Source organism: Mus pahari, chromosome 14, assembly GCF_900095145.1.
Source record: "Mus pahari chromosome 14, PAHARI_EIJ_v1.1, whole genome shotgun sequence".
Taxonomy (NCBI): domain Eukaryota; kingdom Metazoa; phylum Chordata; class Mammalia; order Rodentia; family Muridae; genus Mus; species Mus pahari.
Window position 1 is genome coordinate 38,630,733 of NC_034603.1, and position 24,883 is coordinate 38,655,615.

Below are 24,883 nucleotides of genomic sequence, written 5' to 3' on the forward strand. Positions count from 1 at the left end.
GGCAGGACACAGCCCTTGTCAACACCCCTGGCTACCTACTTCCTCCTGTTAGACCTCACCTCCTAAGGTTTCTAGACCCTCCCAAAATAGAACCACTAGCTGGGCAACACATAATCAACACATGAGCCTCCCCAGTATAGGGAGAACAGAAAGTAGGGCTTGGAATTCATTCATTCATTCATCCATCCATCCATCCATCCATCCATCCATCCATCCATTCATTTATTCATTCATTCATTCGATCATTCACCATACTTATTGACCACCTTCAGCACGCTAGGAACAGGGAAAACAAGGGAGAAGAGAAGGCAGTCTCTGCACTGGTGTTGCCTTTGTTCAACTGGAAACGAAAAGTCACATGAGCAGATCGTTCCGGATACAAGAGTTATGAAGGGGAAGCACCTACGAAAGCCACCACCACATCGGGCCGGTGAGGATAGCACAGTGCCTAAGATGCAAAGGAGGGGGGAATATTGCATGTAGCAGGGACAAGAGAGACCACAGCAAAGTTACTTATGAGTATAGGAAAAACACTGGGGGGCCAGGAGGTTGCCAGGAGGAGGAGGTGGTGCGTGAAAAGTTAGCCAGTAACAAAATCCTGACAAATCTTGTAAGCCATATTTAAGAGTTTGGCTTCTTTCTGAGGCTAATAGGAAAAGATGAGCTTTAAGCGATGGGAAGAAATATTCGGTTGCTCACTTTAGAAAATCACCGGCTGCCAGTCAGTGTTTAGGAATCTGAGATGCCAGAGGCAGGACGCTGGCTAGAGGTTCTTTTTTTTTTTTTTTTTTTCAAAGAATATTTATTTATTTATGTAAGTACACTGTAGCTGTCTTCAGACACTCCAGAAGGGGGCGTCAGATCTTGTTACGGGTGGTTGTGAGCCACCATGTGGTTGCTTTGGAAGAGCAGTTGGGTGCTCTTACCCGCTGAGCCATCTCACCAGCCCTGGCTAGAGGTTCTTAAAGTTCTCTTTGAGAATTGCTGGCCATGGGCTGACCTCAGAATGATGGAGACAGAGCCAATTCGACTGAGGCACAGGCAACAGGAGGTGGGGACACTGGCAATAAAGGATGCAAGAAAGGACCTAATTTCTGCCCTTAGCAAGGGAGGAAGTAATCAAGCACAAGAAGCCTGGGGGTGGGGTGGGGTGGAGGTGGGGATGCGTCATCAGTTCTCCATGGAATACGTTGAACTTGAGGATCCTGTGGGATAATCAGATGGAGGTGTCCTGCAGGCTCTGCAGTATGGAACTGGAAAAGGGGGTTTGAACTGAAGCCTGTGGTTGGGAAGTTGCTAGGGTAAAGGAGACTCTGAGCCCTGAGGTATTGGCAACATCACTCAGCACTGCTGAGAGAAAAATAGGAGACAACAGCACCCCAGGAAAGACAGGACGGAAAAGTAAGGAATGGCTACTAAAGGTGTAAGAGTGAAAGCTACAGGAGGGGCATGGAGCCCTGAGTACCCTGCTGCTGGAGGGTGCTGACTGGATTCTTCCTGGGGCAATCTACTTTCCCTGGCACAGCCAGCACACCCACTGCCAAAGAAAAGCTAGCTGGGGGCAGAAGTCAGGAGGCCACTTGTGTCCTCTGATGATCATTAGAAACAGTGTCTGAAAACACAGGAAATAAACTTGTGTCAGAACTTGTCTCTTTGATGGGTTTGGTCCACGTTCTATGAATATCCTGGGGTTGAGGTGTGAGCGGGTGGGGCAGCGTCACTTTCTCACCTTACAGACTCTCAAAATGTCTGCGCATCACAAGAACCCTCAGCTATAATGACAAGTCATGGCTTCTAGGAGGTTCGGGGTGGGTGGGGCTTGAGAGGAAGGAGACAGGCATCCTATAGCCATGGCCTACATAGGGATGGGAGCTGGGAGGCTCCACACAATCAAATACCAAGACTATGATCCCTGGCAGTCTCTCAAGTTAGGGGTCTCAACTCCCTTAGGGGTTGAATATCAGATACCCTGAGTTTACATTATGATTCGTAACAGTAGCAAAATTACAAGTAGGAAGTAGCAACAAAACAGTTTTATGGTTGAGGATCACCACAAATGAGGAACTGTACTGAAGGGTCCCTGCATTAGGAAGGTTGAGAGTCACTGCCTTACATTTACCCAGGGAACAAAAGAAAACGTTGAGAAATGAGTTAGTTCTCACAGGCCCAGTGGTCTGCACTAAGGAAACTTCCTCCACAGAGGTGCCAAGGCCACACCCTCAGAATCTCGGGGCAGAGCTTCTGCAGTATCAGAAACATCTGGAGCATCTGTAGCAACAGGAACATCTGGAGCAACAGAAACATCTGGTGCATCTGTAGCAACAGGAACATCTGTAGCAAACAGAAACATCTGGAGCATCTGGAGCAACATGAACGTCTGTAGCAATGGAAACACCTGGAGCTTCAGGAACATCAAGCTGTCCTGTCTTCTGCTGTAGCTTTCACATGGCTGAGGAGGCTTCCTCTGAGGATTAGGAAGTGCTTGTGTTACAATCCAACTGTTCTAGATTATTCTAAAATGAGCTGTGTAAACCCATTTCAGCTTGCCAAAAAGGTGTGGTTTTAGAGTGCTGGATTTCAGTGGTTGATGGAATCTCAACATCATCATAATCATTGTCTGGCTCGGTGGAGCCTGAGATAGCAAAGACCTTCTTGTTTCTAACTTTCTTCACTGATGAGTACCAAGCCGAGGGTTGTCTTGGCGCTTCCTGTGGGGCTAAAGCACAGAAATAGGTCGCTATACGCAAGGCTGCTCTGTACTGATGTGTTTTTGACTGAGTGGCTCAACATGAGCTTCAAGCACATTACAGATCTTCCCACTTCCTGGGTGGCCAGTTCCCCATTTCACAGAGGAAAACCAGTCACAGACAGGACACATGTCTCAGGATCACCCAAGTGCATGAATGACAAGTGTTGGGAAGATCTCTTGACTCTCACATCTTGGTTCTAAGACCCCACTTCAAGGGAACCACAGTTATGCCCACAGATCCCAGATCACAAGGATCTGATGAACTTGTTGATGCATCCCTCCCTGTACCGTACGGTACCATAGGCTGCTCCCAAGACTGTTTGGCATTGCTTACATGCAAATGTGCCTGCTAAGAAGGAAGGAAACCTCTCTCTCTCTCTCTCTCTCTCTCTCTCTCTCTCTCTCTCTCTCTCTCTCTGTGTGTGTGTGTGTGTGTGTGTGTGTCAGGGGTAGTGTTCAAAGATAGACTCAGTGCAGAATGGTCTATAGCAAGAACTAGAGTGGTTGCTGCTTTTTGTCCATGACTTAAAAGAGATTCTCCTGAGGTTCATGGTAACATTATATGGGGGAAGGGGGCGATGGATAAGAGCTCCTACTGCTCTGCAGAGGATCTGAGTTCAATTCCCAGCAACCAGGTCAGGCAGTTCATAATTACCTCTAACTCCAGCTCCAGGGAATCTAGCTCTCTCTTCTGGACTCGGGACATGTGTGTACTCATGCTACAAATGCGGGCAGACACTCAAACACATAAGAACACAAGTCTTAAGAAAGGGTAAAAGGTGGAGCCTTTAAGAGATGGAGCCTGTTTGGATCCTCCCTGTGATCTGCCACCTAGCCCTAAGATGTGATTTCCTGCTGTCGCATGGGCTCTACCGTGATGTCATAGTTATCATATGATGCAGCTCTCCAGTGGCATGCTGTTTGGATACTCAGACACCAAAACTGCAAGCTAAATAAGACTCTTAAAAAAAATAAACTATTTTTTTTAAATACTCAAGTATTTTGTCATGATAACCCATAATGAGAATCAGATTTGCCTCCACAATGATCTTATATTTCTCTAAGAAAATTGGAAAGCCCCTGCCATTTCATTTTCTGTAAAAAATGAGCTCATGTTTGGACTCCAGTAGTTAGTTAATGAACTAACATGGTAACTTGGATCATGGGTAAATCACTTAATGTCTCTGGGCCTCAGTGTTGTCAGCTGTCAAAGGAGTGAACAAGGGCAATCATCGGTTTCACAGAGCTCTGAGGGTTTAAATGAGATCGTGCCTAACAGGGGCCAGACACAGGAACCAAGGACCATTCAGGCCTGGTGGTCCTCACCTTCAATCACAGCACTTGGGAAATGAAGGGAGGAGGATGAAGGAATTCAAGATAACCCTTGGCTGCTAAGGAAGCTTAAGGCAAACCTGGGCTACATGAAACTCTGTCTCAAAAAGGGGGGAGGGGAGACAAAGTCTGCAAAGTACTTGTCTCACAAGTATGAGGACACAAGTTTGATTCCCAGAACCCATATCTATCTATCTATCTATCTATCTATCTATCTATCTATCTATCTATCTATCATTTATCTATCTATCATCTCTATCTATCTATCTATGTATCATCCATCTATCGTCTATCATCTATCAATCAATCAATCTATCATCTATCTGTCTATCTATCTATTATCTATCATCTATCTATCCATCTATCACCTATCCATCTATCTATCTATCTATCTATCTATCTATCTATCTATCTATCTATCTATCTATCTACCTAGCTATCTACTATGTTCATATGTGCTGTTATAGGGTACATGTTTGTAATCTCAGCACAGGGCAGATCCCTAGGACTCACTGGCCAACTTGCCTCATCTGCTTGGTGAATTCCAGCCAATGAGAGACTGTTTTGTTTTGTTTTGTTTTTTAACAAAAGGTGGATGGTGCTTGAGGAATTGCAGCTGAGGGCTGTTCTCTAGCTTTCAGAGACACACACACATTCATTCTCAAGCACAAGTACACATATGAACATGAACATGTGTGCCCGTGTGTGTGTGTGTGTGTGTGTGTGTGTGTGTTTTAAGAAAGCCACCATCTGCAAGTCAGGGGTGCCCTCTCCATATACTCAACCAGTCAACACCTTTATCTCAGACTCCCAGCCTCCGTAACCGTGGGGAAGTAATTTTCCCAATGTTTAAGCCATCCAACCTATAGAATTATGTTAGTAAGCTAAATATTGATCCACCCATTTGTCCCACCCAGAATGATACTGTTATCAGCCGACTGTACTTACCCAGGTCTCCTGGGAAAGGTGAACCTCTGGGTGGCAGAGCAGGTAACTGGCCTGGTGAAGAATTAAGAACATTCCTAGGGAGGGAGGGAATGAGATGAGGGAGGGACACACACACACACACACACACACACACACACACACACACACACCGAGACAGAGAGACAGAGAGAGAGACAGACACAGAGAGACAGGCACATATGCAGAAACACAGAGGAAGAGACAGAGGGAGAGAGAGAAAGAGGGGGGGAGGGAGTCAGAGACAGAAACACATAGAGAGACAGACAGACACATAGACACAGAGACACAGAGGAAGCGACAGAGAGAGAGGTGGGAAGAGGGAGACAAAGACAGAGACAGAGAGAGACACACAGACAGACAGACAGACAGACAGACAGACACAGAAGGAGAGACAGAGGGAAAAAGAGAGAGAGTCAGTGGTTGGTCTGGATCAAGCCTACTGCTGGCTGCAGAGAGCAAGGCAAGTAACCGGGTTGAAGGTTCAACTTTAGAGTCCTCCAAGTTGGAAGTATTTCCATACTTTTCTAGATTCTACATTTCATTTCTGTCACCCTAAAGAAGCCATTTCCTCCAGCCCATGTGCACAACGGGCAGGGATTGTCATTAGAGCACAGAGCACAGCCTCATGTGGGAACATGTGGTGGATCAGGCAGATTCTAAGCACCCTCCAGATGCTAAGTATCGACACTGTGACCAGCAGCACCACTGTGGATTTACCACAGATGTGTCCAGCTATTTGAAGCAGGGCTGTTCACAACATGTTACAGATGCTAAATGGCCCCCAAAGGCCAGCTTAGCATTGTTGGAAAGTGGTGAAAAATTCAAGAGTTGGAGACTAGTGGGAAGTTCTTAAGTGACTGGAAGCATGTGTTCAAAGGGGACTGTGGGCCCTGAGTCCCTTCTGCCTCTCTTCACCCCTCCTCTTGTGCCTGGCTTTGTACTCTATGCCACTTCCACCATGATGACTCACGACAGGCCCAAAGCATCAGGACCAACCAGTCATGGACTAGAAACTCACAAACTGTGAGCCAAAAGAAACCTCTTCTCTTTATAAACTGATTGTACCAGGTGTTTGTTACAGTAACAGCAGCTCCCATACAAGTCACCATCACACTGGCCAAAGGTTGATTCACAGTAGAAGGGACAAATTTACCATGGCCCACTCCCACAGTGGAATGCTCTAAGCAAGAGGAATGAACAGTCTACAATTACACTCAATGAATCTCACAAAAATTATACTGACTTGGGCTGGTAGCCCAATAGTGGAGCCTGGCATGTTGTATGTGAGTCCCTAGAATTGAACTGACCCCCTAGTACTGACAAAAATGGGTAAAAAAAAAAGCAAACTACCATGTGCTATTCCACTCTTGTGAAACACAAAACAATCAAATGCCTGGCTGGATCCTTCTGGCTAGAAGGAATTTGGAGGTGCCATGGCCAAAGGCCTTAGAAGTAAATGTCTACGATGTTAGCAATATCTACTCTGGAACTGGGGACCTGTTGCCTATGTCTGCTTCATTCATAGCAACTTGTTGAGCTGTGTGCTTCCTGAAAAAAAATTCTGTAGTGTACTGGCTGGTTTTGTGTGTCAACTTGACACAAGCTGGAGTTATCACAGAGAAAGGAGCCTCCCTTGAGAAAATGCCTCCATGAGATCCAGCTGTAAGGCATTTTTTTTCAATTAGTGATCAAAAGTGGGAGGACCCATTGTGGGTGGTGCCATCCCTGGGCTGGTGGTCCTGGGTTCTATAAGAAAGCAAGCTGAGTAAGCCAGGGGGAGCAAGTCAGTAAGAAACATCCCTCCATGGCCTCTGCATCAGCTTCTGATTCCTAACCTGCTTGAGTTCCAGTTCTGACTTCCTTTAGTGATGTGGAAGTGTAAACTGAATAAACCATTTCCTTCCCAACTTGTTTTTTGGTCATGATGTTTTGTGCAGGAATAGAAACCCTGACTAAGACATGTCATAATAGCACATTTCTGTGGGAAGTTTTCACATTGTAGCAAGGCCTTGGCCATCTGGCTCTGGGATGCTTGATTGACTTACTCATCAAGGGGATCAGAGTGGACAAGGCAAGGTTATATTTGCTGGTCTCTCTGAACACCACCAATACAATCCATTTTAGAAAAGTGTAGATTGTTCTTGCAGATAGGCAAAGGCTGGCCCTTAACCGGGTCCTGATCCTGGGTAGTCACCTCTCAGTGTTTAGCATCACATTTAATTAAATTAATTAATTAATTAATTAATTTTCGAGACAGGGTTTCTCTTTTATCCCTGGCTGTCCTGGAACTCACTCTGTAGACCAGGCTAGCCTCAAACTCAGAGATCTGCCTGCCTCTGCCTCCCAAGTGCTGGGATTAAAGGCGTGTAGCCTCACATTTTTAACTATTATGTTTATACATCTGGGATTTTGACCACTGCTGCTGGCTATGCTCATGATCTCATTTGTGGGGTGCCCCTGTTTCTGTTCATCTGAACCCCTGAGTCATGTTATATCAATCTGACTCTTGGAGGGGCTGGGGACTGAGTAATTTAGGCCAATGATGGGCTGTCTGTCACTATCCCTGGGTACCAAGGCTCAGCTGAGCTGCTTGGGTCTGTGATGAACTACATGCTTGTGTCTGTGATGTTTCACGTGTTGACATACATGGCTGCTGGGATCTGTCCTCAGAATTACCAGGGAAGGACAGCTGGAGGCTTGTGGCTGTTTTCCCCTAGGTTCCACCTTATGTGCCTTTTTTCCTCTGCTGATTTTATCTAATGTTGGCTGTATTAAACTATAGCTGTGCTGGGGCGTGGTGGCGCACACCTCTGGTCCCAATACTCAGGAGGCAGAGGCAGATGGATCTCTGTGCGTTTGAGGCCCGCCTGGTCTACATAGCGAGTTCCAGGCCAGCCAGAGATACGCAGTAGAATCCTGTCTTGAACAAATAAACAAAACATATCACAAAAAGCAAAATGTAAGGCCAGTGCTCAGGGCTGGAGGACCCAGGTTTGGTTCCCAGCATCCACACCGTGGGTTATGGTTGCCTGTAAGTCCAGTTTCAGGAGATCCAGATGCCCTTCTTCTCGGGTATCAGGCACAAACACGGCGCACAGATATGCTCAAAGGCAAAGCTCACATACACATAACATAAAAATAAATCCTTAAAGAGGGAAGCAAATGCTATACTTTCATGCCATGTTTTCAGATGTGTAATCTGCTTAAAGAAAAGAGGTCTGACTGAGCCCGGGACACACAGCCTACACAGTAAGAACCCCTGTCAGAATAAATATGACCAGGGAGCCCATAACAGGGTGCCAGAGGTGCCCTGCACACACACTGCCTCAGACCTTCTGCCTGGGATAGATGGAGGATATTGGCACATCCACTTCAGCAACTCCATAGGGAAGGAGGCACCGCAGCCACACCAGGACAGTATCAGAAGGGCCCCAGTGGCAGTGAACAGTTGACTCTTAGGGTTGAACCGCAGGGGTCTCCCCTCCTTCCACTTACTCGTACATCTTTTCTTCATCTCTTCCATCCTGTTTCGAGGGCTTGGCAATTTCCCAGTTTCTGCCTAAGGGAGGGAAACCATATTCATTAAGGCACATAATGAAAGTTGTGACTTCAGAATTTAGAAGTCCGTGGAAAATAATCAGATCCAGGGCATTAGGAAGGGAACTGCCAAGAGATAAGAGACTTGGGAACACCTAGCTTGCAAAGTGACAGAGCTAGCATTTGGACACTGGCCACCAAGCCTGGGAGGAAACACTTGGCCAACAACAGCAATAAACAAAGAAACAAATAAATACATGGGAAAAAACTTAAAAGACAGCCAATGGATAAAGAAGTATATGAGGCTAGAACATACTTTCTAAAAATCATATATTAAAAAAAAAAAAAAAAGATGCCAGGCATGGTGGCACATACCTTTAACCCCAGCACCTAGGAGGAAGAGGCAGGCAGATCTCCAAACTCAAGGCCAGACCTGTCTACATGGTGAGTTTCAGGATAGCCAAGGCTACATGGAGAAACCCTGACTCAAAAAAACAAAAAAAAACATAAAAAAATATATAAATACATATGTGTGTGTGTGTGTATATAGTATATATAAAATAAAATAATGGAATTCTGAATAAATCCTCCCCTTTTATTTTTTATTTTTAAATATTATTTATTTACTATATATGAGTACACTGCAGCTGTCTTCAGACACTCCAGAAGGTCAGATCCCATTACAGATGGTGGTGAGCCACCATGTGGTTGCTGGGATTTGAACTCAGGACCTCTGGAAGAGCAGTCAGTGCTCTTAACCACTGAGCCATCTCTCCAGTCCCTTCCCTTTTATTAAAAATTAATTATTTAAGGGACAGTAGGAAAAGAAGATCAAATTGGGAACGTAGCACATCTGATCCCGATTTGCCACTAACCCCTGAGCACCTCTGCTGGGGCTCTGTCTCCCTGTGGGCTGGGGACCAGGCTTAAAGGACTTGCCCTCAGTGAGGCCGTGCACTTCAGCTCTCACTGAGCAGATGCCTGTGGGACAGTGTGCTGAGCGCTCAGGGAGGCTCGCCCAGGGCACCCTGTGTACTGCCCAGTGCCCAGTGTGTTACCTGGACATGCTCCTGTCTTGAATTTTCTTTCAAAGGGCTAGGACCTAAAAAGGACTTTGCCACTGCTCGGGGAGTTCAACTTTCTGGAGATAAACAGCAAAATGGAAAAACCCAGCTGTAGACAACCTAAAATTAGTGTTCACCTCCAAATCGTCACCTTGTCTGCGGAGGCCAAAAACTTCTGGTCAAGGTGGTGATAATAGCAGAAAGCAGGTCTTAAAGAGAGAAGGCAGTCATGCTACTGAAACACGTTCATCATGGGTCATATCTGTGTTTGTTTGTTTGCCTTTTAATTCTCACATACATTACATCTCAACTGCCGTTTTCCCTTCCTGCTCCTCCCCTAGTCTCTCCCGACCTCCCGCCCCTTCCCCAGATCCACCCCTGCTCTGTCGTCCATCAGAAACAGTAGGCAGCCGAACACAAGCTACGATAAAATCAGTGCCTACTATCACTTCAAGGCTGGGTGAGGCAGCCCAGTAGGAGGAGAAGGGTTCCATAAGCAGGCAAAAGAGTTGGGAACAGTCCATGCTCCTACTGTTAGGATTCCCACAAGACCACCGACCTTCCCAGCCATAACCCATATGCAGAGGGCCCAGGTGGGACCCCTATAGGCACCCTAATTCCTGTGAGCCCCCATGAGTCCCAGTCACTTGATTCTATGTGCCATGTTCTCATGTTCTTGTGTGGTGTCCCTGACCCCTACGGTTCCTCTGATCCTTCCTCCTCCTTCTCTTCAGGACTCCCTGAGCTCTGCCTAATGTTTGGCTGAGGTACTTAAACTCCATGGACTCTCAAAAGTAACCCTTGCAAAGACTCCTAGTGATGGGGAACATGGAGCCTGCACTGGCCATCTTCTGTAACCAGGCAAGGCCTCAAGTGGAGGGAATGGGGCAGCAACCCATCCATAAAACCTTTGACCTACAGTTTGTCCTGCCTGTAGCATGTTCTGGGACTGGAGCATCATAGAATCATCATCAAAGAGTCCAGAGGCTTCACTTAGCAACTGATCGAATCTGTATTTTAATGCTCAAGACAGTTGACTTTCTACAGACTTCTGTCTGCTCCCTTTTGAGAGCCACGGAAAAGGCGATATCGGTGCCCAGAAGACACGGGGGCTCCAGTGACCCTGCATCTGTTTTTACCCAAATCCTCTGACTTCGGACCAAATCTCCTCCCCTTTGCGATGCCCATGAGAAACTGAGGCCCAGGGGTTTGTGGCAAGGCACACGATGCCCCTCCTGACCCAATGCAGGCCAGGCTTATCCTGGGTTTTGCTGCACTGACATCACCCACCCCGCCCCTGCCAGGTAAGATGCCATCATTACCTTGTCTAAGTTGCCACCTGCAGACACAGTACAGGATGAGACCCAAGACCAGGGAGATGAAGATGATGGATGTAGCTAAGATGATCCAGAAATTGTCCCTCCACCAACTCATTGCTGTGGAAGCCTAGGAAAAACAGAAACTGAGGCATGAGGGCCCGAGTGGAAAGCTTGCAGGCTGGGGCTGTCATCTACCATGCTTCCTGACCCCATAGGCTTAGGAACCAGTCAGACCTTACAGACCATGTCTTAGCAGACCCCAGGGAAGGCGCTTACAGTCTTCTGAGACTGTGTCCCACCTGTAACATGTACTTCATAAGGGTCTAGCTATAGCGAGGTTTAGCTATGAGTCGTGTCACCACCAGACCCTCCAGAAATAGGCCACAACCATGACTTGCTGCCACTGCCAAGACATAGCAGAGGGGAGGCATACCACCGAAGGCAATCCCCAGCGGCCGGTCTTTATATCACAAAGATAAGATATACTTTTTATGACTGCGGAGAGAGAATTTTGAGAGTTTGTTGTTGCTGTTGTTGTTTATTTGTTTTGAGGGTGGGGCTAGGCGAAGTACCTTGCTAGGTGCTGTGATCTGAATATGGCATGTTTCCCTAGAACCCATGCCGAGGCTTGGCCATATGACACGGTATTGAGAAGTGGTGGGATTCTTTTTAAGAAAAACATTATTCTATATGTATGTTTTGGCTGCGTGTGTGTGTCTGTGTACCACATGCACTCCTGGTGTCCATGGAGCCAGAAGAGAGCGACAGATCCCTTAGAACTGGAGTTTTGGACAATTGTGTGCAACCGTGTGGGTGCTGGGAAGCAAGCCTTCCTCTGGAAGAGCAGCAGGTGTTTTAAAAGCTGAGCCATTTCTATGGCAGTCCCCCACATGGAATGTTCAGTGCCCAGCATGAAGAATGTCCTGAAGTCACCCCCTTCTCCGTGGACCGCTGAGAGAGGAGGCTCTTTTAACAGAGCAGGCTAACTTGTCTTTCTGAGAGTGAAGCCAAGAGAGGGGGCCCAAGAGAATCACATTCCATTTCCAGTGTGATGTCACCTAAGACCACCAAGCTGGTTCTACGGTTAGGGTGCTACCCAATAGGAGAGGTATTCAGGGGAGAGGTGTGGGGCTATGTACCATGGGAATGCATGATCAACTACAGGCCCTGGAAAGATACAGAAACGGAATCTTACTCTGCCCCAGGCCTGTGGCCAAGCTGGTAGATAAGACTGTAGGCTGCAGGATTGCAGGAAGCCACCAGAACATGGTACAAGCAAATGCCTGTCAGGATGCTGAGAATGCGTCCAAGGCTGTAGCCACAACTCTCAGAGGGCTACGGAGGACAACAGGCTTCTCAAGAGCCTAAAAGGCTGGGTCAAGAGGATGACTCGAACCCAGGAGTCCGGGGCAAGGTTGGGCAACATAATGAAGCTATGTTTCTTTAAAAGATGTTATATAGCTGGGCATGGTGGCACACACCTTTAATCCCAGCACTTGGAAGGCAGAGGCATGTGAATTTCTGAGTTCGAGGTCAGCCTGGTCTACAGAGTGAGTTCCAGGACAGCCAATGCTACACAGAGAAACCCTGCCTTGGAAACAAAAACAAAAACAAAAACAAAAACAAAACAGGGCTGAAGAGATGGCTCAGTGGTTAAGAGCACTGACTGCTCTTCCGAAGATCCTGAGTTCAAATCCCAGCAACTACATGGTGGCTCACAACCATCGGTAAAGAGATTTAAAGTCCTCTTCTTGTGAGTCTGAAGACAGCTACAGTGTGTACTTAGATATAATGATAAATAAATCTTTAAAACAAACAAACAAACAAAAATCAACAAAAAAAGATGTTATATTAGGACTGGAGAAATTACTCAGTGGTTAAGAGCATTGGCTGTTTTTCCAGAGGACCTGGGTTCTGCTTCTAGCACCCACATGCCCAGTTCGCACAGTTCGTTTCAGGGAATGCAGTTCCCTCTTCTGGTCTCTGTAGGTACTGCACACACATGATGCTGGCAAACACTCATGAAATAAAGTCATCTTACAATTCTGGAGGTCAGAAGTTCATGAATATCTCACTTGTAAGTCTAAAACCAAAGGGCTGTGGACCTTAAGGCAATACCCTTTTAGATACTGTAGGGGAGAATCCATTTTCTTGTTTCTTTGGCTTTGAGAAGTCACTCACAGTTCTTGGTCAAGACCACTTCCTGTCTTCAAAGCCAGGCCTGTTACACGGCTCTGACCATTCCTCTCTTGTCATGTCTGCCTCTGGCCATCCTCTGCCAACTTTCTTCCCAGTGTGTAAGAACTCTCAGGGTTACACTGGGTCCTTCCACTGAGCCAGGACAGTTTCCCCATCTTAGCTGATTCAAAGCCTCGAGGAAGGAAAGGGTTCTGATAACAAATGACTCCACTCTTATTCCTCAATGAGAAGACGCTGATTAAATCAGACCCATGAGATTATATTGTTATATTTAAAAAATATTTTGACTCTTTTTGTGATAGTTTGGGAAGGAGAGGAAAACAGTGTGATGATTCCACCACCTTTGATCCGAAGTCAGTCACATGGTGTCCGGTATTGTCACCTTGGTCACACAGCAGCAGGGGCTTGTTGTCTTGCTGCAAGGCAGACTTGAGATGCCACACAGAAATAATCAGGAGGGATTCTCAAGGCATAACTCGCGCTTGGAATAAGGCAGGGCCCTCGGAGCTGAAGTGGGTCCAAGAATGGGCTTAGGCTGGAACAGCAGGGCTGTCCAACCCTGTCGTTTAATTTTGACCCAAACGCACAGGTGTGTGAGTCACTTATGTAAAACAGTGTATGAGCAAATATGTCTTTGTATCAGCCTATGCTCATTCTTCTCCACACTTGAGACCACCTGTTGCTTACTCGTATGTGGTAAGTGCTATAAAGGTAGTCGCTACAGTGTGTCTGCTGAGGGAACAATGACAAGGGGGGAAAGAATGCGCATGACCAGTGGAGAGGCACTTGGTGCTTTGGAGTCTTTTCCATCCTCTGTTGGCTGAATCCACAGATGTAGAACCCGACTGTGGAGGGATGACCGCATTTCCGTTTCTCAGAAGAGGAAGCAGAACTTGGACAAGTGAAGAGCTGAGGTGACTGGCAACCTGAGATTCCAGCTCAGACACCGGTGTCTGTTTATTCTGCCACCTTGACATGAAACCCACAAATTCCTTCTCTTCATACCAGAACCGAAAGCAGAACCATGCTCAAAACTTTCCAATACTCGCAAGACTTCAGGGTCTCTGTGCAGCTAGTTACTCATAAAGGGAACCTCAGTATGAAAAAAACCACTGAGAATGCCCATATGTAGCCAGGCCTGGTGCACTCGCCTTTCATCCTAGCTCTCAGGGGACAGAGGGAGGTGGGCTCTTTGACCACCTGCTTTGCATATCAAGTTCTGGGTCTACATAATGAGACTTGTCTCAAACAGACAAATAAACAAACAGCAAGAACAACAAAACAGCAATATGTACTGTGTGCTGACGTTCCATGAGTTAATTCTTCTATGTACCCAGATCCTTTAATCCCCACAATAGCTCCATAAGCTAAATAGTCACCATTATCATCCCACTTTACAGGTTAGAAAATAGAGGCCTGGGAGAACTTAACAAGATTGCAGAACAAATAATTGGGGAAAAAATCAGAAACCAAAATTTGCCTCAAAAAAACCAAAACAAAACAAACAAAACAAAACAAACAAACAAAAAAAAACCCCAAAACCATTCAATTTCCTGGGTACCAAAATGCACTTAAATACAAGGTCTTGTGCACCTATTCTGCTTCAAAGTCCAACTTCCAACTCTTATGGATCTGGTATGAGAATCTGAATCAGCATTTTTAACAAGCCATCTAGAAGGTTCTCTGGTATGAGTGAGGAGCCCCACATTCGACGGGTCTGTAGGACTCCTAATTGGTGCTGGTGAGACCATGTACCTGTTCCTTGGAGCAGCCGTAGATGGTGGCAGCAGGAACCGGGTGGGATTAAGGCACTGAAAAGATTCCTCGAACCCAAATACCTTCCTGTGTGCTTGCCATGGCCCCTGGAAGGCTGCATCGACGACCAAGTTCCCGCTCACCAGCAAGGCTCCAGGCTGACCTTTCTTGTACTTCTTCATTTAAACTCACTTGCCTGCACATTGAGGAAGAAAAACTAACTCCCTAGTGCCTCAGGTTTTCTTTCCAGGACTTGGCTCTCTGAGGTCCTTGGAGGACAGTTAGAGCCGATGTGGAGAGGGTGCCGAAACGCAGTTCCCCGGAACATGAAGTGGCCCCCTGTGCCCTCCCAGCTTGGTGTCCCTCCCTAACTCATGACACTTCCTGCTCAAGTGTCCAGAACTCCCGAAACTCTCTGCCCTTTCTCCCCAGTCGTCCTGGGGAGTCTCAGAGATTTACAGATTCCGTACATCTGTAGCTCTGGGGAGGTGGATGGGGGATGGAAGCCACAGATGGAAAGGAAGAGGAAGAAGAAGTTGGGAGGGGGGTTTGCCACAGGAATAAGGAAGGGGGGTGGGTGTCTTCACGGAAAGGGAAAGCCTGAGTTTCAAGAAAAGAAGTATCCAATGCCCTGTTTGTTTATGATGTGAGGAACTTCAGCCTGCTGCAGACTGTGAAGATTCCAGGAGGGAGGAGAAAAATGAAATGCTGGGATGGAGGAGAGGGAGGGAGGAAGAGTTAGAGCGGAGCCGGGAGATGCTGTCTCCGGTAGGTCGGTCGTAGATTGAGCTTTCAAAATGGACTGGTGATAAGGAGAAAGGAGTGACCCTGAATGGAACCGGAGGAAAGAAGGATGTAGGGACAGGAAGAGGGCAGATCACACTAAAAATGTCAATTTTCTCCAAAGTAGGAAGCAAAGTCAATAACTTGGGGTGGGGGGGGGGTAGGCCAAGGCAGGAGGCAGGCAGGCTCCCAAGTGAGGACAGTGCTCCCAAGTGAGGACAGTGCTCCCAAGTGAGACACAAGGTCTTCCACCTCTTTCCAGCCCATCTTTCCCACCCTACATCTCCCTGTGGCACTTCTGGAGCCTTCCTTCCCTCCTCCCCGAGCCCTATGACTGCCCCTCAGCTACATACAGGAAGGGGCACCTCAGATCTGGGTTATTCTGTGAAGTACAGATGACACACATCTTTCCCCACCCATACAATGCTGGCACCTCTTTCCTGTCTGCCATGTGTTCCTTTGGTCATTGTCCTCCCCCATCCCCCATGCTGGTGTGTAAAGTACCATACCAGCAGGGCCCTGGCTCCTCTCTTACTGCCATGCTCCTGGTGTCTAGGCCACAGGGTCACAGCAGACACTGCATGTGTGTCTGTGGATGTACAGGTGAGTAAGAGATTTGACAGCCCTTCTTTCCACGGTGGGTGGACATCCCTTGTGGTCATGCAGCCCGGGTGTGTAATAGTGGCCACACCTTTGTGAAATGGCCCTTGAAGTCTCTCCTCCTTCCTTCCTTCGCAAGGTTGGTTCTCTTCCCTTAGCACTCTAAACTCTAAGCATAAACTGCCCCTGAATGAGTAAGATAATAACTGGGGTTGAGGATGTGGCTTCATGGTAGATTGCTCGCCTCTTACGCAAGCACCCAGAGATCGAGTCCCAGCACCACAAATAAAAAAGATGATAATCGCGGATAATCTTTATTTAGATTTATAGAACCCAGAACATGTACTGATCTTGGGTCACACCAGAATATGTAATAATTCTTACTTTTTCCCTTCTGTCCAACAGCTAACACAAAGTGAGTCAAGTACTACAAGGCTTGACTTGTAGAAAACAGATATAGGTGTCTACAGACAAAAACCAGCCCTAGGAGGCTGCTACACTGTAGCCAGAGAGAAAAGCAAGAAAGGAAGCAGGCGCTCTGAGAGATGAAGACCCACCCAGAAGTAGCCTTCCTGCGGGCGGCACCGGACACTTCCTCCTTTTCATGTACCTAACTTCTCTGGGAGGAAGCCTTGGGGACATCAGTATGCACCTTCTCAGACACCACTCCTTGGATGAAGCCGATCTCTTTCCTGCCAACATCCTGTTTTGGCTTTTATGCAGTGAGCAGTCAGATTCACATACTGTTCATATCGTACAGAGTCTTGAGTGAGGGTCTCAAATTCCTGTCCTGTGTAGTATTATTTCCAGGTCACCTTTTTAGGGCATATGTCATCTGGTGAGATCCCTGCCTTCCATCTGCTAGCCACCAGTGTGGGTGGAGGTGGGTTGAGAAGCAGAGGCCATTGCAAGCATTGGGGAGGGGCATTCTAGCTACCCCTGGATATCCTGCATTCCCCAGGTTACCTAAGGCATTTTAAGGAACCTCAATGAGCCTGATGCAGTTCTGTGTGGGAAGGACTGAGTGGGACATTCCACAGCGTAAGGGTGGTTGAGCAAGGTAGGAAAGCAAGGAAGGGCAATGGCTACCCCAGCCTTAATGTGCTCTTCCTCAGAAAGCATTTCTGGGGAGCCAGCGACAATACTTTAGTTTTTATCATGAATTCCTGAGACTGTTGATTCATGACTTTAATCTCCAGTACTTGGGAGGCAGAGCCAGGCGGATCTCTGTGAGCCTAAGACAACATAGCAAGTTCCAGGCCAGCCAGGGCTACAGACTGAGACCCTGTATAAAAGAAAGAAAAAGAACGAGAAAGGGAAAGGAAAAGGCACACAAAAAGAAAGACAGGAAAGAAAGAAGAGATACAGAAGCAGGGTGGGGGCTGGGGAGGAAGACAGTTTACACTGGAAAGTCACATACATCCACAGAATGGTGAGGCACTCCAGGGCCTTGAGCTGGGCACCCAGGGAACAGGCTGCTTCCCCTGCAGCTTGCTGGTGCCCAGCATCTGTATCTGGAGCAAGATCCATAAGGCCTCCATACGGGTTCTGAAACTTTTCCAAGAGATGACACATGTGACAGAGCTCTGAAGATCACCAGACACCGGCATTATCAAGAACAAACCACAAACCTTCTATTTACAACAGCAGTTGCCTTGGAAAGGACAGCTGCCCTTCACTGGTTGGCTACAGAAAACCCACCCATCAGCTGAGCTGCTGGTAGGAGCCGGGGAGTGTTTCCTCTGGGATATACAGGGAGATATTTAGAGATGGGAACCTGGAGGGACAAGTATGAGAACTGGGACAGGCTAAGGCCTAGCACAAGCCAGAGCCTCAAGAAGCCACCAACAGAAACAGTCAGGGATGCAGCAGTGAAGATGGCTGTACTGCATTCAGTCTGTAGTTGCTCACAGATGCACTGTGTTCCCCTCTGGCCGTCTCCTGCCCAATCCTTGATAAGGTCTCTGTGTCTACCAATGCTTTCTCAGCAGGTTTGTTTTGGTGGTGTGGGAACCAGGAAAGGGGTTTGGTTCATGAGTCAGTGCAGTACAGTCTTAACCACAGAAGCTGTGAGCCTTGATGACCAGGAGGAAAGAGGTACCTCCTAAATTAATCCACAGGCTTACTAGAAAGGGTTTTGGAAAGCAGAGCATGGGATGAGGGTTTGAAATGATTTCAAAGGCCTGTGCTAAGCACTTATTAAGACTGTTGGCGTGAGCAGTTCTTGCCTGGTTCCTTTCTAGTTGTCTGTCCGTCTGTCCGTCTGGCACTGATGACCTGACCATCTTGCTGCCAGGTATGTTGGGAATGGCCATGTGGAGACTTTTAAAATTGAGTGTTTACAGTGGGCTACAGAAAGCGTCCACTGTCTCCACTGTCGGCTCATTCTGTGGTCTTCCATTTCGGTGACAGGCTGGCAAGCTCACCTCCACATTTCACCTCCTTCCCCAGCCTTCACATCGCTCACCCTGTAGCTCCACTTCCAGTGCACCAGCCCAGGTTCTAGACACCTGCGCAAAGGGCCATTTTGCTGTCCCGTTTTAGTTCTTTGGCTCACTGCTGGCTGCCACATATAAATATGACCCCTTGTTGTCTTTCTACAGCTCCTTGCCAGTGAAGCAGGGTGAAATATGAGCTCCCTAAAGTCTGCCTGGCAGGGCCAAGATCAATCCCAACCGGCACCTGCCTACCTCTACAGCCTCAGGACTCCCCCATATTTCTGTGTCCCATTGAGCTTTTGCTCAGCAAGGGACCTGCAGTTCCACAGACTCCCTGCATCCTCCCTGGCCTTCTTGGGGGTCATTCTGTCTGTCAGCCTAAAGCAATGATGCTCAATGGGCCTCCAGGGGGGTGACAGCCCCATGGCTCATATACATAAGCTCCCTGGGGACAACAGCCTGCTGGCTATCTAGAGGCTCCATTTGCATACCAAGCAGTGTGTTTTTTATTTAGATATTATGCAAAAATCAATAAAAATGGAAGGCCTTCCTGTAGATGCATAATTTACAGTTTAGAGTAAAGCTGAAACAAAATGGAGAAAATATCAACTTTCTACCCCCAAACCTGGAAATCCTTTTTTTTTTTTTTTTTTTAAGGATTTATTTATTTATTATATGTAAGTACACTGTAGCTGTCTTCAGACACTCCAGAAGAGGGTGTCAGATCTTGTTAGGGATGGTTATGAGCCACCATGTGGTTGCTGGGATTTGAACTCTGGACCTTCGGAAGAGCAGTCGGGTGCTCTTACCCACTGAGCCATCTCACCAGCCCCTGGAAATCCTTTTATTCTGATGGCTTGAAGATGAGATAGGTACAGGCACTTCTTCCTAACTAAGCCCTCCCCCTTCGTCGTCTAGTGCCAAGAGGGCCTCAGGGTCCTCCAGATGGGCCTTAAGCACAACTTGGAGTCAATCTTCAGTTCTCCTGTCAGATGGAATACAATGTATAACTTTCATTTTTCTGTAAAAAGAAAGGGGCATGGTTTACCAGTAACTTCTTAAACTATTAATAGCTACGGAAATGTGATGTTGATGTTCTTAAACTAAAATATCTGGCTCCTAGAGTTGGCTGAGGACTCTAAATAATATTTTGCCAAAAAATCTAGACACTGACTCCTGGGAGTGTCACCATCTCAACTCTTAGAAGTGCGGACCTTCCATAGGGTGGGAAAGGCTGCTAGCATGGAAGGGTACAGTCATGACTAAGGTTAGCTGTTAGGATATGTGAGTTTTGTTTGTTACTTTTGGTTTTGTTTGAGACAGTGTCTCTCTATGTACCCCTGGCTGTCCTGCAACTCTCTATGTAGATTAGGCTGGCTTCAAACTTACAGAGATCCCCCCTGCCTCCGTTTCTCCAGTGCCACCATATCTGGGTTTCATATTGTAAGACTACAACTCAATTTGTTTCTTAGGCCCCTAGAAACAAAAGCCCAGCAAAGAGTTCTTTCACCTTCAGCCTGGGTTACCGATGACCTCTGAAACTGACTCATCTTAAACTCACCCTGGTGCCTCTTCATGTAAGGGACTAAAAATGTTTGCCAAAGATAAGATTGTAACCCTTTCGTAGGAGATGGGCTGTAATGTATCATCCCCACTCTTATGATGTTTACTCAGATCCCCACCAAGAATGTTTACCAAAGATAGCCTGTAACTCTTCAGTAAGAGATGAGCTGAAATGTTTACTCAGCTCCTCATTCTTTGTGAACTCCTCCCCCCCTTTCCTTTAAAAGCCCTCAATTGAAACTGCTTAAGGGTCAATCTCCTTCCTATAAGCTCGTCCTCAACATGTTGATTTTTCCCGATTAAACCTCATGCATATTGCATCAAGAATGGTTTCTCTCGAGTTATTGGGGCGTCGTCTCATCCTGGGACCTGAGCGAGGGTCTCCCCGGGAATGGGGATCTTTCAATATATATATATATATATATATATATATATATATATATATATATGAAAAAATATTTTGAGTCTAGTATGCATAGGGTGTGAGATGAGAAGCCTGAGCTGACTGGACCTTACATCAAACTTAATAAATAGGGGCTTGGGCTTCCAGGGTAGAGGAGAAGTCTGTGGAGGGCTTCAGTAGGGATGTGGAGAGCTAGCAAAAGATTTCAGGTGATTTTTAATTATGTATTATGACTGATATAGCTTCTTCATCAATACATTTTATCGTGGGGTATCTAGGATATGCACACATCTTAACACTATATATGGGGCCAATGACTTCAGTAAATTGATACTTATATTTTGCTGTTTAAATATACATTATGACCTTAAATCTGTTGCTAAAGAAGACACGTTTATGTAAAATATAGTTACAATATATAAATAAATACAATAAATACAGCACAGTGAGGGTCCTCTACTAACCAAATACCAGATATTACGGACACTACCCATACAGTGATAATTCCTTGTTTTTTCCTCGATATGTATTTGTTTTGGATGATGTTTCCTTTGCGGTCTTCTGTAGGTTTGTTTGTTTATGTTGAGAATTAAACCTAGGCCCTTGCGCAGACGTGGCAAGTCCTTTACCACTAAGCTACATGTCCAGCCCGTGCCTCTTTAAAACCACATGCAATATTTTACTAAAGGAAATGGGTTAATCAAAGTCCTTGTAAATGAATGTACTGACATTGATTTATATACAGAATTATACATTTTTTTTGTAGGTGTGGGGGGTGGGGGTGGTTGAGGCAGGGTCTCTCTACATACCCTTGGATGTACTGGAAGTCACTATATAGATGAGGCTGGCCTTGAACTCACAGAGATTGACTAGACTCTGCCTCTCCAGTGTGTGATTAAAGGTGTATAAAATGATGTTTCAGTAGACAACCCTATGAGGAAGCTTGTATTCTGTTTATATTTTATTACATTTTATATTACATTTTATTTATATTGAAGTATGGGAACATACTGTAATCATATCTTTACTCTGTATTCTGACTTGCTAGCCCACTATATAATGACATTGTGGTTAGTATTCCATTAAAAACAGTATCAGGATGGGCAGTGGTGGCACATGCCTTTAATCCCAGCACTTGGGAGGCAGAGGTAAGTGGATTTTTGTGAGTTCAAGGCCAGCCTGGTTTACAGGTCAAATTCCAGAACAGCCAGCGCTACACAAAGAAACCCTCTCTGGGGAGAAAAAAGATGTCAGGTCAGAATGTAAATCCTGTAGAACTAACAAGGTAAGGGTACTTATGCATAATGAATGCCTAGCTCCACTGATATTTAAGTTTGTTATGGGCTAGCTGCGATGCCTGCATGTGTTAGCACAGTGCTTGGGCCAATAACTGGACTGGCAGTTGCCCACACTGTCCTGCTCCTGCTTGTGTGCCTCAGCATACAGCTTAGCAAGCTGGGACAGCCGCACAATAATCCTAAGTCTGACTTATTATATCATAGGACTCAATTCTATTCACACATGCTCAGTCCCCACAGCTTATTGCTTACCTAGCAAATTTGTCTGCCTATAGTTCAGAAATACATCTATTTGCTAGGAAAAAAAGGAAACAGGAGCAGGGGAGAAAGGGAGGAAAAGGGGGAGGGAGAGATAGATATAGGGAGAAGGGGGAGGGGGAGGGGAGAGGAACTCTATCTATCCGGACAAACTTCTGGAGCCTCTGGCCCTCCCACACAGTCTGTGGCATAATACGTGGATTAAGAAATGATTTCTGAAGAGCTAGAGACATGGCTCAGTGGTTAAGAACAATGACCATTCTTCCAGAGGATTCCCAAGTTCTGTTCCCAGCACTGTGTCGTGGCTCACAACCACCTGTAAGTTCAGTTTCAAGGATCTGATGTCCTCATCTCTCCTCCAAGGACACCAGGCATGTATGTGATACGCAGACATACATGCAGGAAAAAAAAATCCCGAACACAGAAAATAAAATATTTTCAAGAAAAGAAGAAGAAGAAGAAGAAGAAGAAGAAGAAGAAGAAGAAGAAGAAGAAGAAGAAGAAGAAGAAGAAGAAGAAGAAGGAGAAGAAGAAGAAGGAGAAGAAGAAAGAAAGAAAGAAAGAAAGAAAGAAAGAAAGAAAGAAAGAAAGAAAGAAAGAAAGAAAGAAAGAATTGAGAACATTGATTTCCAGAGGTCAAAAGCAGAAGGCTCCATCAAGGTCTCACGCCAGCCAAACACCTCTGTGTCCTGAGGCTTCTGAAGGTTGGCAGGTGCCTTATAAATCCCAGATGCCAGCAGCTGAGTGCCAAAGCCACCGAGAGGCATGCTGTTCTGATTCTCCCATCCAAGAGCACCAAGAGGTGGCTAGAGCTTACAGTGCACAGCACAGTGAGGGTCCTCTACTAACCGAATACCAGATATTACAGACACTACCCAGACAGTGATAATTCCTTACACTTTACACAGCTCACTCCCAACTGTGACTTCATCCTTCCAGGTAAACTTGCACACACACTGGAGGAGTAAGGAGATGGCTGGTCACTCAGCAGCAACGTCAAGCGGACTCTTCCAGGCCACTGTTTCCCCAGTTGTACCCAGCTGTGTACCACAGCCTCAAGCGACAGTCCCCTCAGCCCGTGCCTGTGGGGTTGCCTATTTGACCACACGTCTAACAGCAACATGGATAGATTAACTATGGCGGAAAAAGCAAGAGGAAACACTTACCTAGACTGCCGGGGTGTTCCCTGGAAGCAGCTGGGGAGACAGCTGTGGACTGAGGGTGTCACTCAAGCACAACTCGGGAGAGGCTTGATCGCCCACATACCCTCACTCACCCTTGGAGGCCGCGGGCACCAGCCTGACCACACTTCCTCTTTCTGGTCAGCCCATGGCAGTCATCCCCGTTCTAGTGACGCTAACTACTCCAGTTCTTTTGGTTTTTTTGGTTTTGTTTTTCTGTTTTTAAAATCTACCTTCCCACTGCCCTTCGTGGCTCCAGCAGAGGCCCATGAGGGCTGGTCGTGGTGTGGAAGGGGGTCCTGAGAGGGATCGGGCTCCAGAGTGAGGGAGAGAGTGAGAGGGTTGCCCCGGGGGAAGTCTCCCTTGAACTTTCCTGGGCATGGTCATGTGGGACTCAAGAAGAGAGACGGGGCCCTGAGTCCACTCAGAGATGCATGGTGGGAAATGGGAGACAGATGCATCATCCCACGAGAGTGGCTGTTGAACCCCTGGACCTGTTGGCCTAACTTCCGTTTAGAGGCGTCAAGGTGACTCTAAGAGAGTGTCTAAGAGAGCATGGTGGCGATACCTAGAGTGTAACCTAGGCTGTTCTTCAACTTGTGACATTCCTACTTCTGCCTCCCAAGTACCAGATTACAAGTGCATGCCGTCACACCCGGCCAGTGGACAGTGTTAATTGAATTGAGACAGAATTCCCAGTGATGCCCATAGTCTCTAGAAATGGAAGTTTGGGATGAGTAGACAAAGAAACCGCCTTGTAGAAGTAGCTGCTTGTGGTGAGTTGTCACTTCAGGGCAGCATGGATGCCTGTGAGGTCCCCGTCCCGGGGAGGGGTGCTCTGGCACTCAGGAACAATGATGACAACCAAAGTGACTGGGGAAGGTTCCAGCACCTGCCCAGGAGATACCCACAGGTAGCATTCACTGGTGTTTAAGGTGTAAATATTTCTATGGTGGCCAGTTTCAAAGTATCAACCTGACGTCAAGGAACTTGGAATTGGGAGGAAAGTGCACAAGGCCAAGCTCTCTCTCCCAGCTCTCTCTCCCAAGCCTTCTGGGCCAACTGCATTCCATTGTTAGGAGCTATTGCTTGGGGGCTAGGACTCCACCTGGGTTTCACGTTCCTGATCTCAATAGACCTTCACTTAATTCGATTACTTCCTTTGTTTCTTAGAATACTGAAGTGTGAGGAGGTTCTGCCAGGGAACCAGTTTTTCCATGCTGGGGAGGTGACTGTCAACAACTCAGACCTGTCCACACTCAAAGCTGGTGCTCTTCCCTACTCAATTTAGCTGAAACTTAGTTGCTCAAAAATTGTCCCAAGCTAGGTGTACTGGCTAGCTTTGTGTCAACTTGACACAGCTAGAGTTATCACACAGAAAGGAGCTTCAGTTGGGGAAGTGCCTCCATGAGATCCAGCTGTAAGGCATTTTCTCAAT

General features: G+C 46.7%; 1 protein-coding gene across 1 annotated transcript; it reads right to left on the reverse strand.

Annotated features, from left to right (window-relative positions):
• Positions 1-2,014: 2,014 nt before the first annotated feature.
• Scimp (SLP adaptor and CSK interacting membrane protein) lies at positions 2,015-23,516 on the reverse strand. The gene is made up of 5 exons (XM_021213942.1): positions 23,431-23,516; positions 10,971-11,094; positions 8,543-8,606; positions 5,030-5,103; positions 2,015-2,716 (listed from the first exon to the last, which is right to left on the reverse strand). Exons 2-5 carry the CDS (start codon positions 11,080-11,082, stop codon positions 2,514-2,516), a joined length of 453 nt encoding a protein of 150 aa, XP_021069601.1. The 5' UTR covers positions 11,083-11,094; positions 23,431-23,516; the 3' UTR covers positions 2,015-2,513.
• Between the last annotated feature and the right edge of the window lie 1,367 nt (positions 23,517-24,883).

Bases quoted from the DNA above. Each gene is read 5' to 3' on its own strand.
- Scimp (XM_021213942.1), bottom strand. From the start codon at position 11,082: ATGAGTTGGTGGAGGGACAATTTCTGGATCATCTTAGCTACATCCATC. The intron at 8,607-10,970 runs GTAATGATGGCA...TCCCTCCCTTAG, and splicing joins CAGGTGGCAACTTAGACAAG to GCAGAAACTGGGAAATTGCC. The intron at 2,717-5,029 runs GTAAGTACAGTC...TCTGTGCTTTAG, and splicing joins ACCTTTCCCAGGAGACCTGG to CCCCACAGGAAGCGCCAAGA.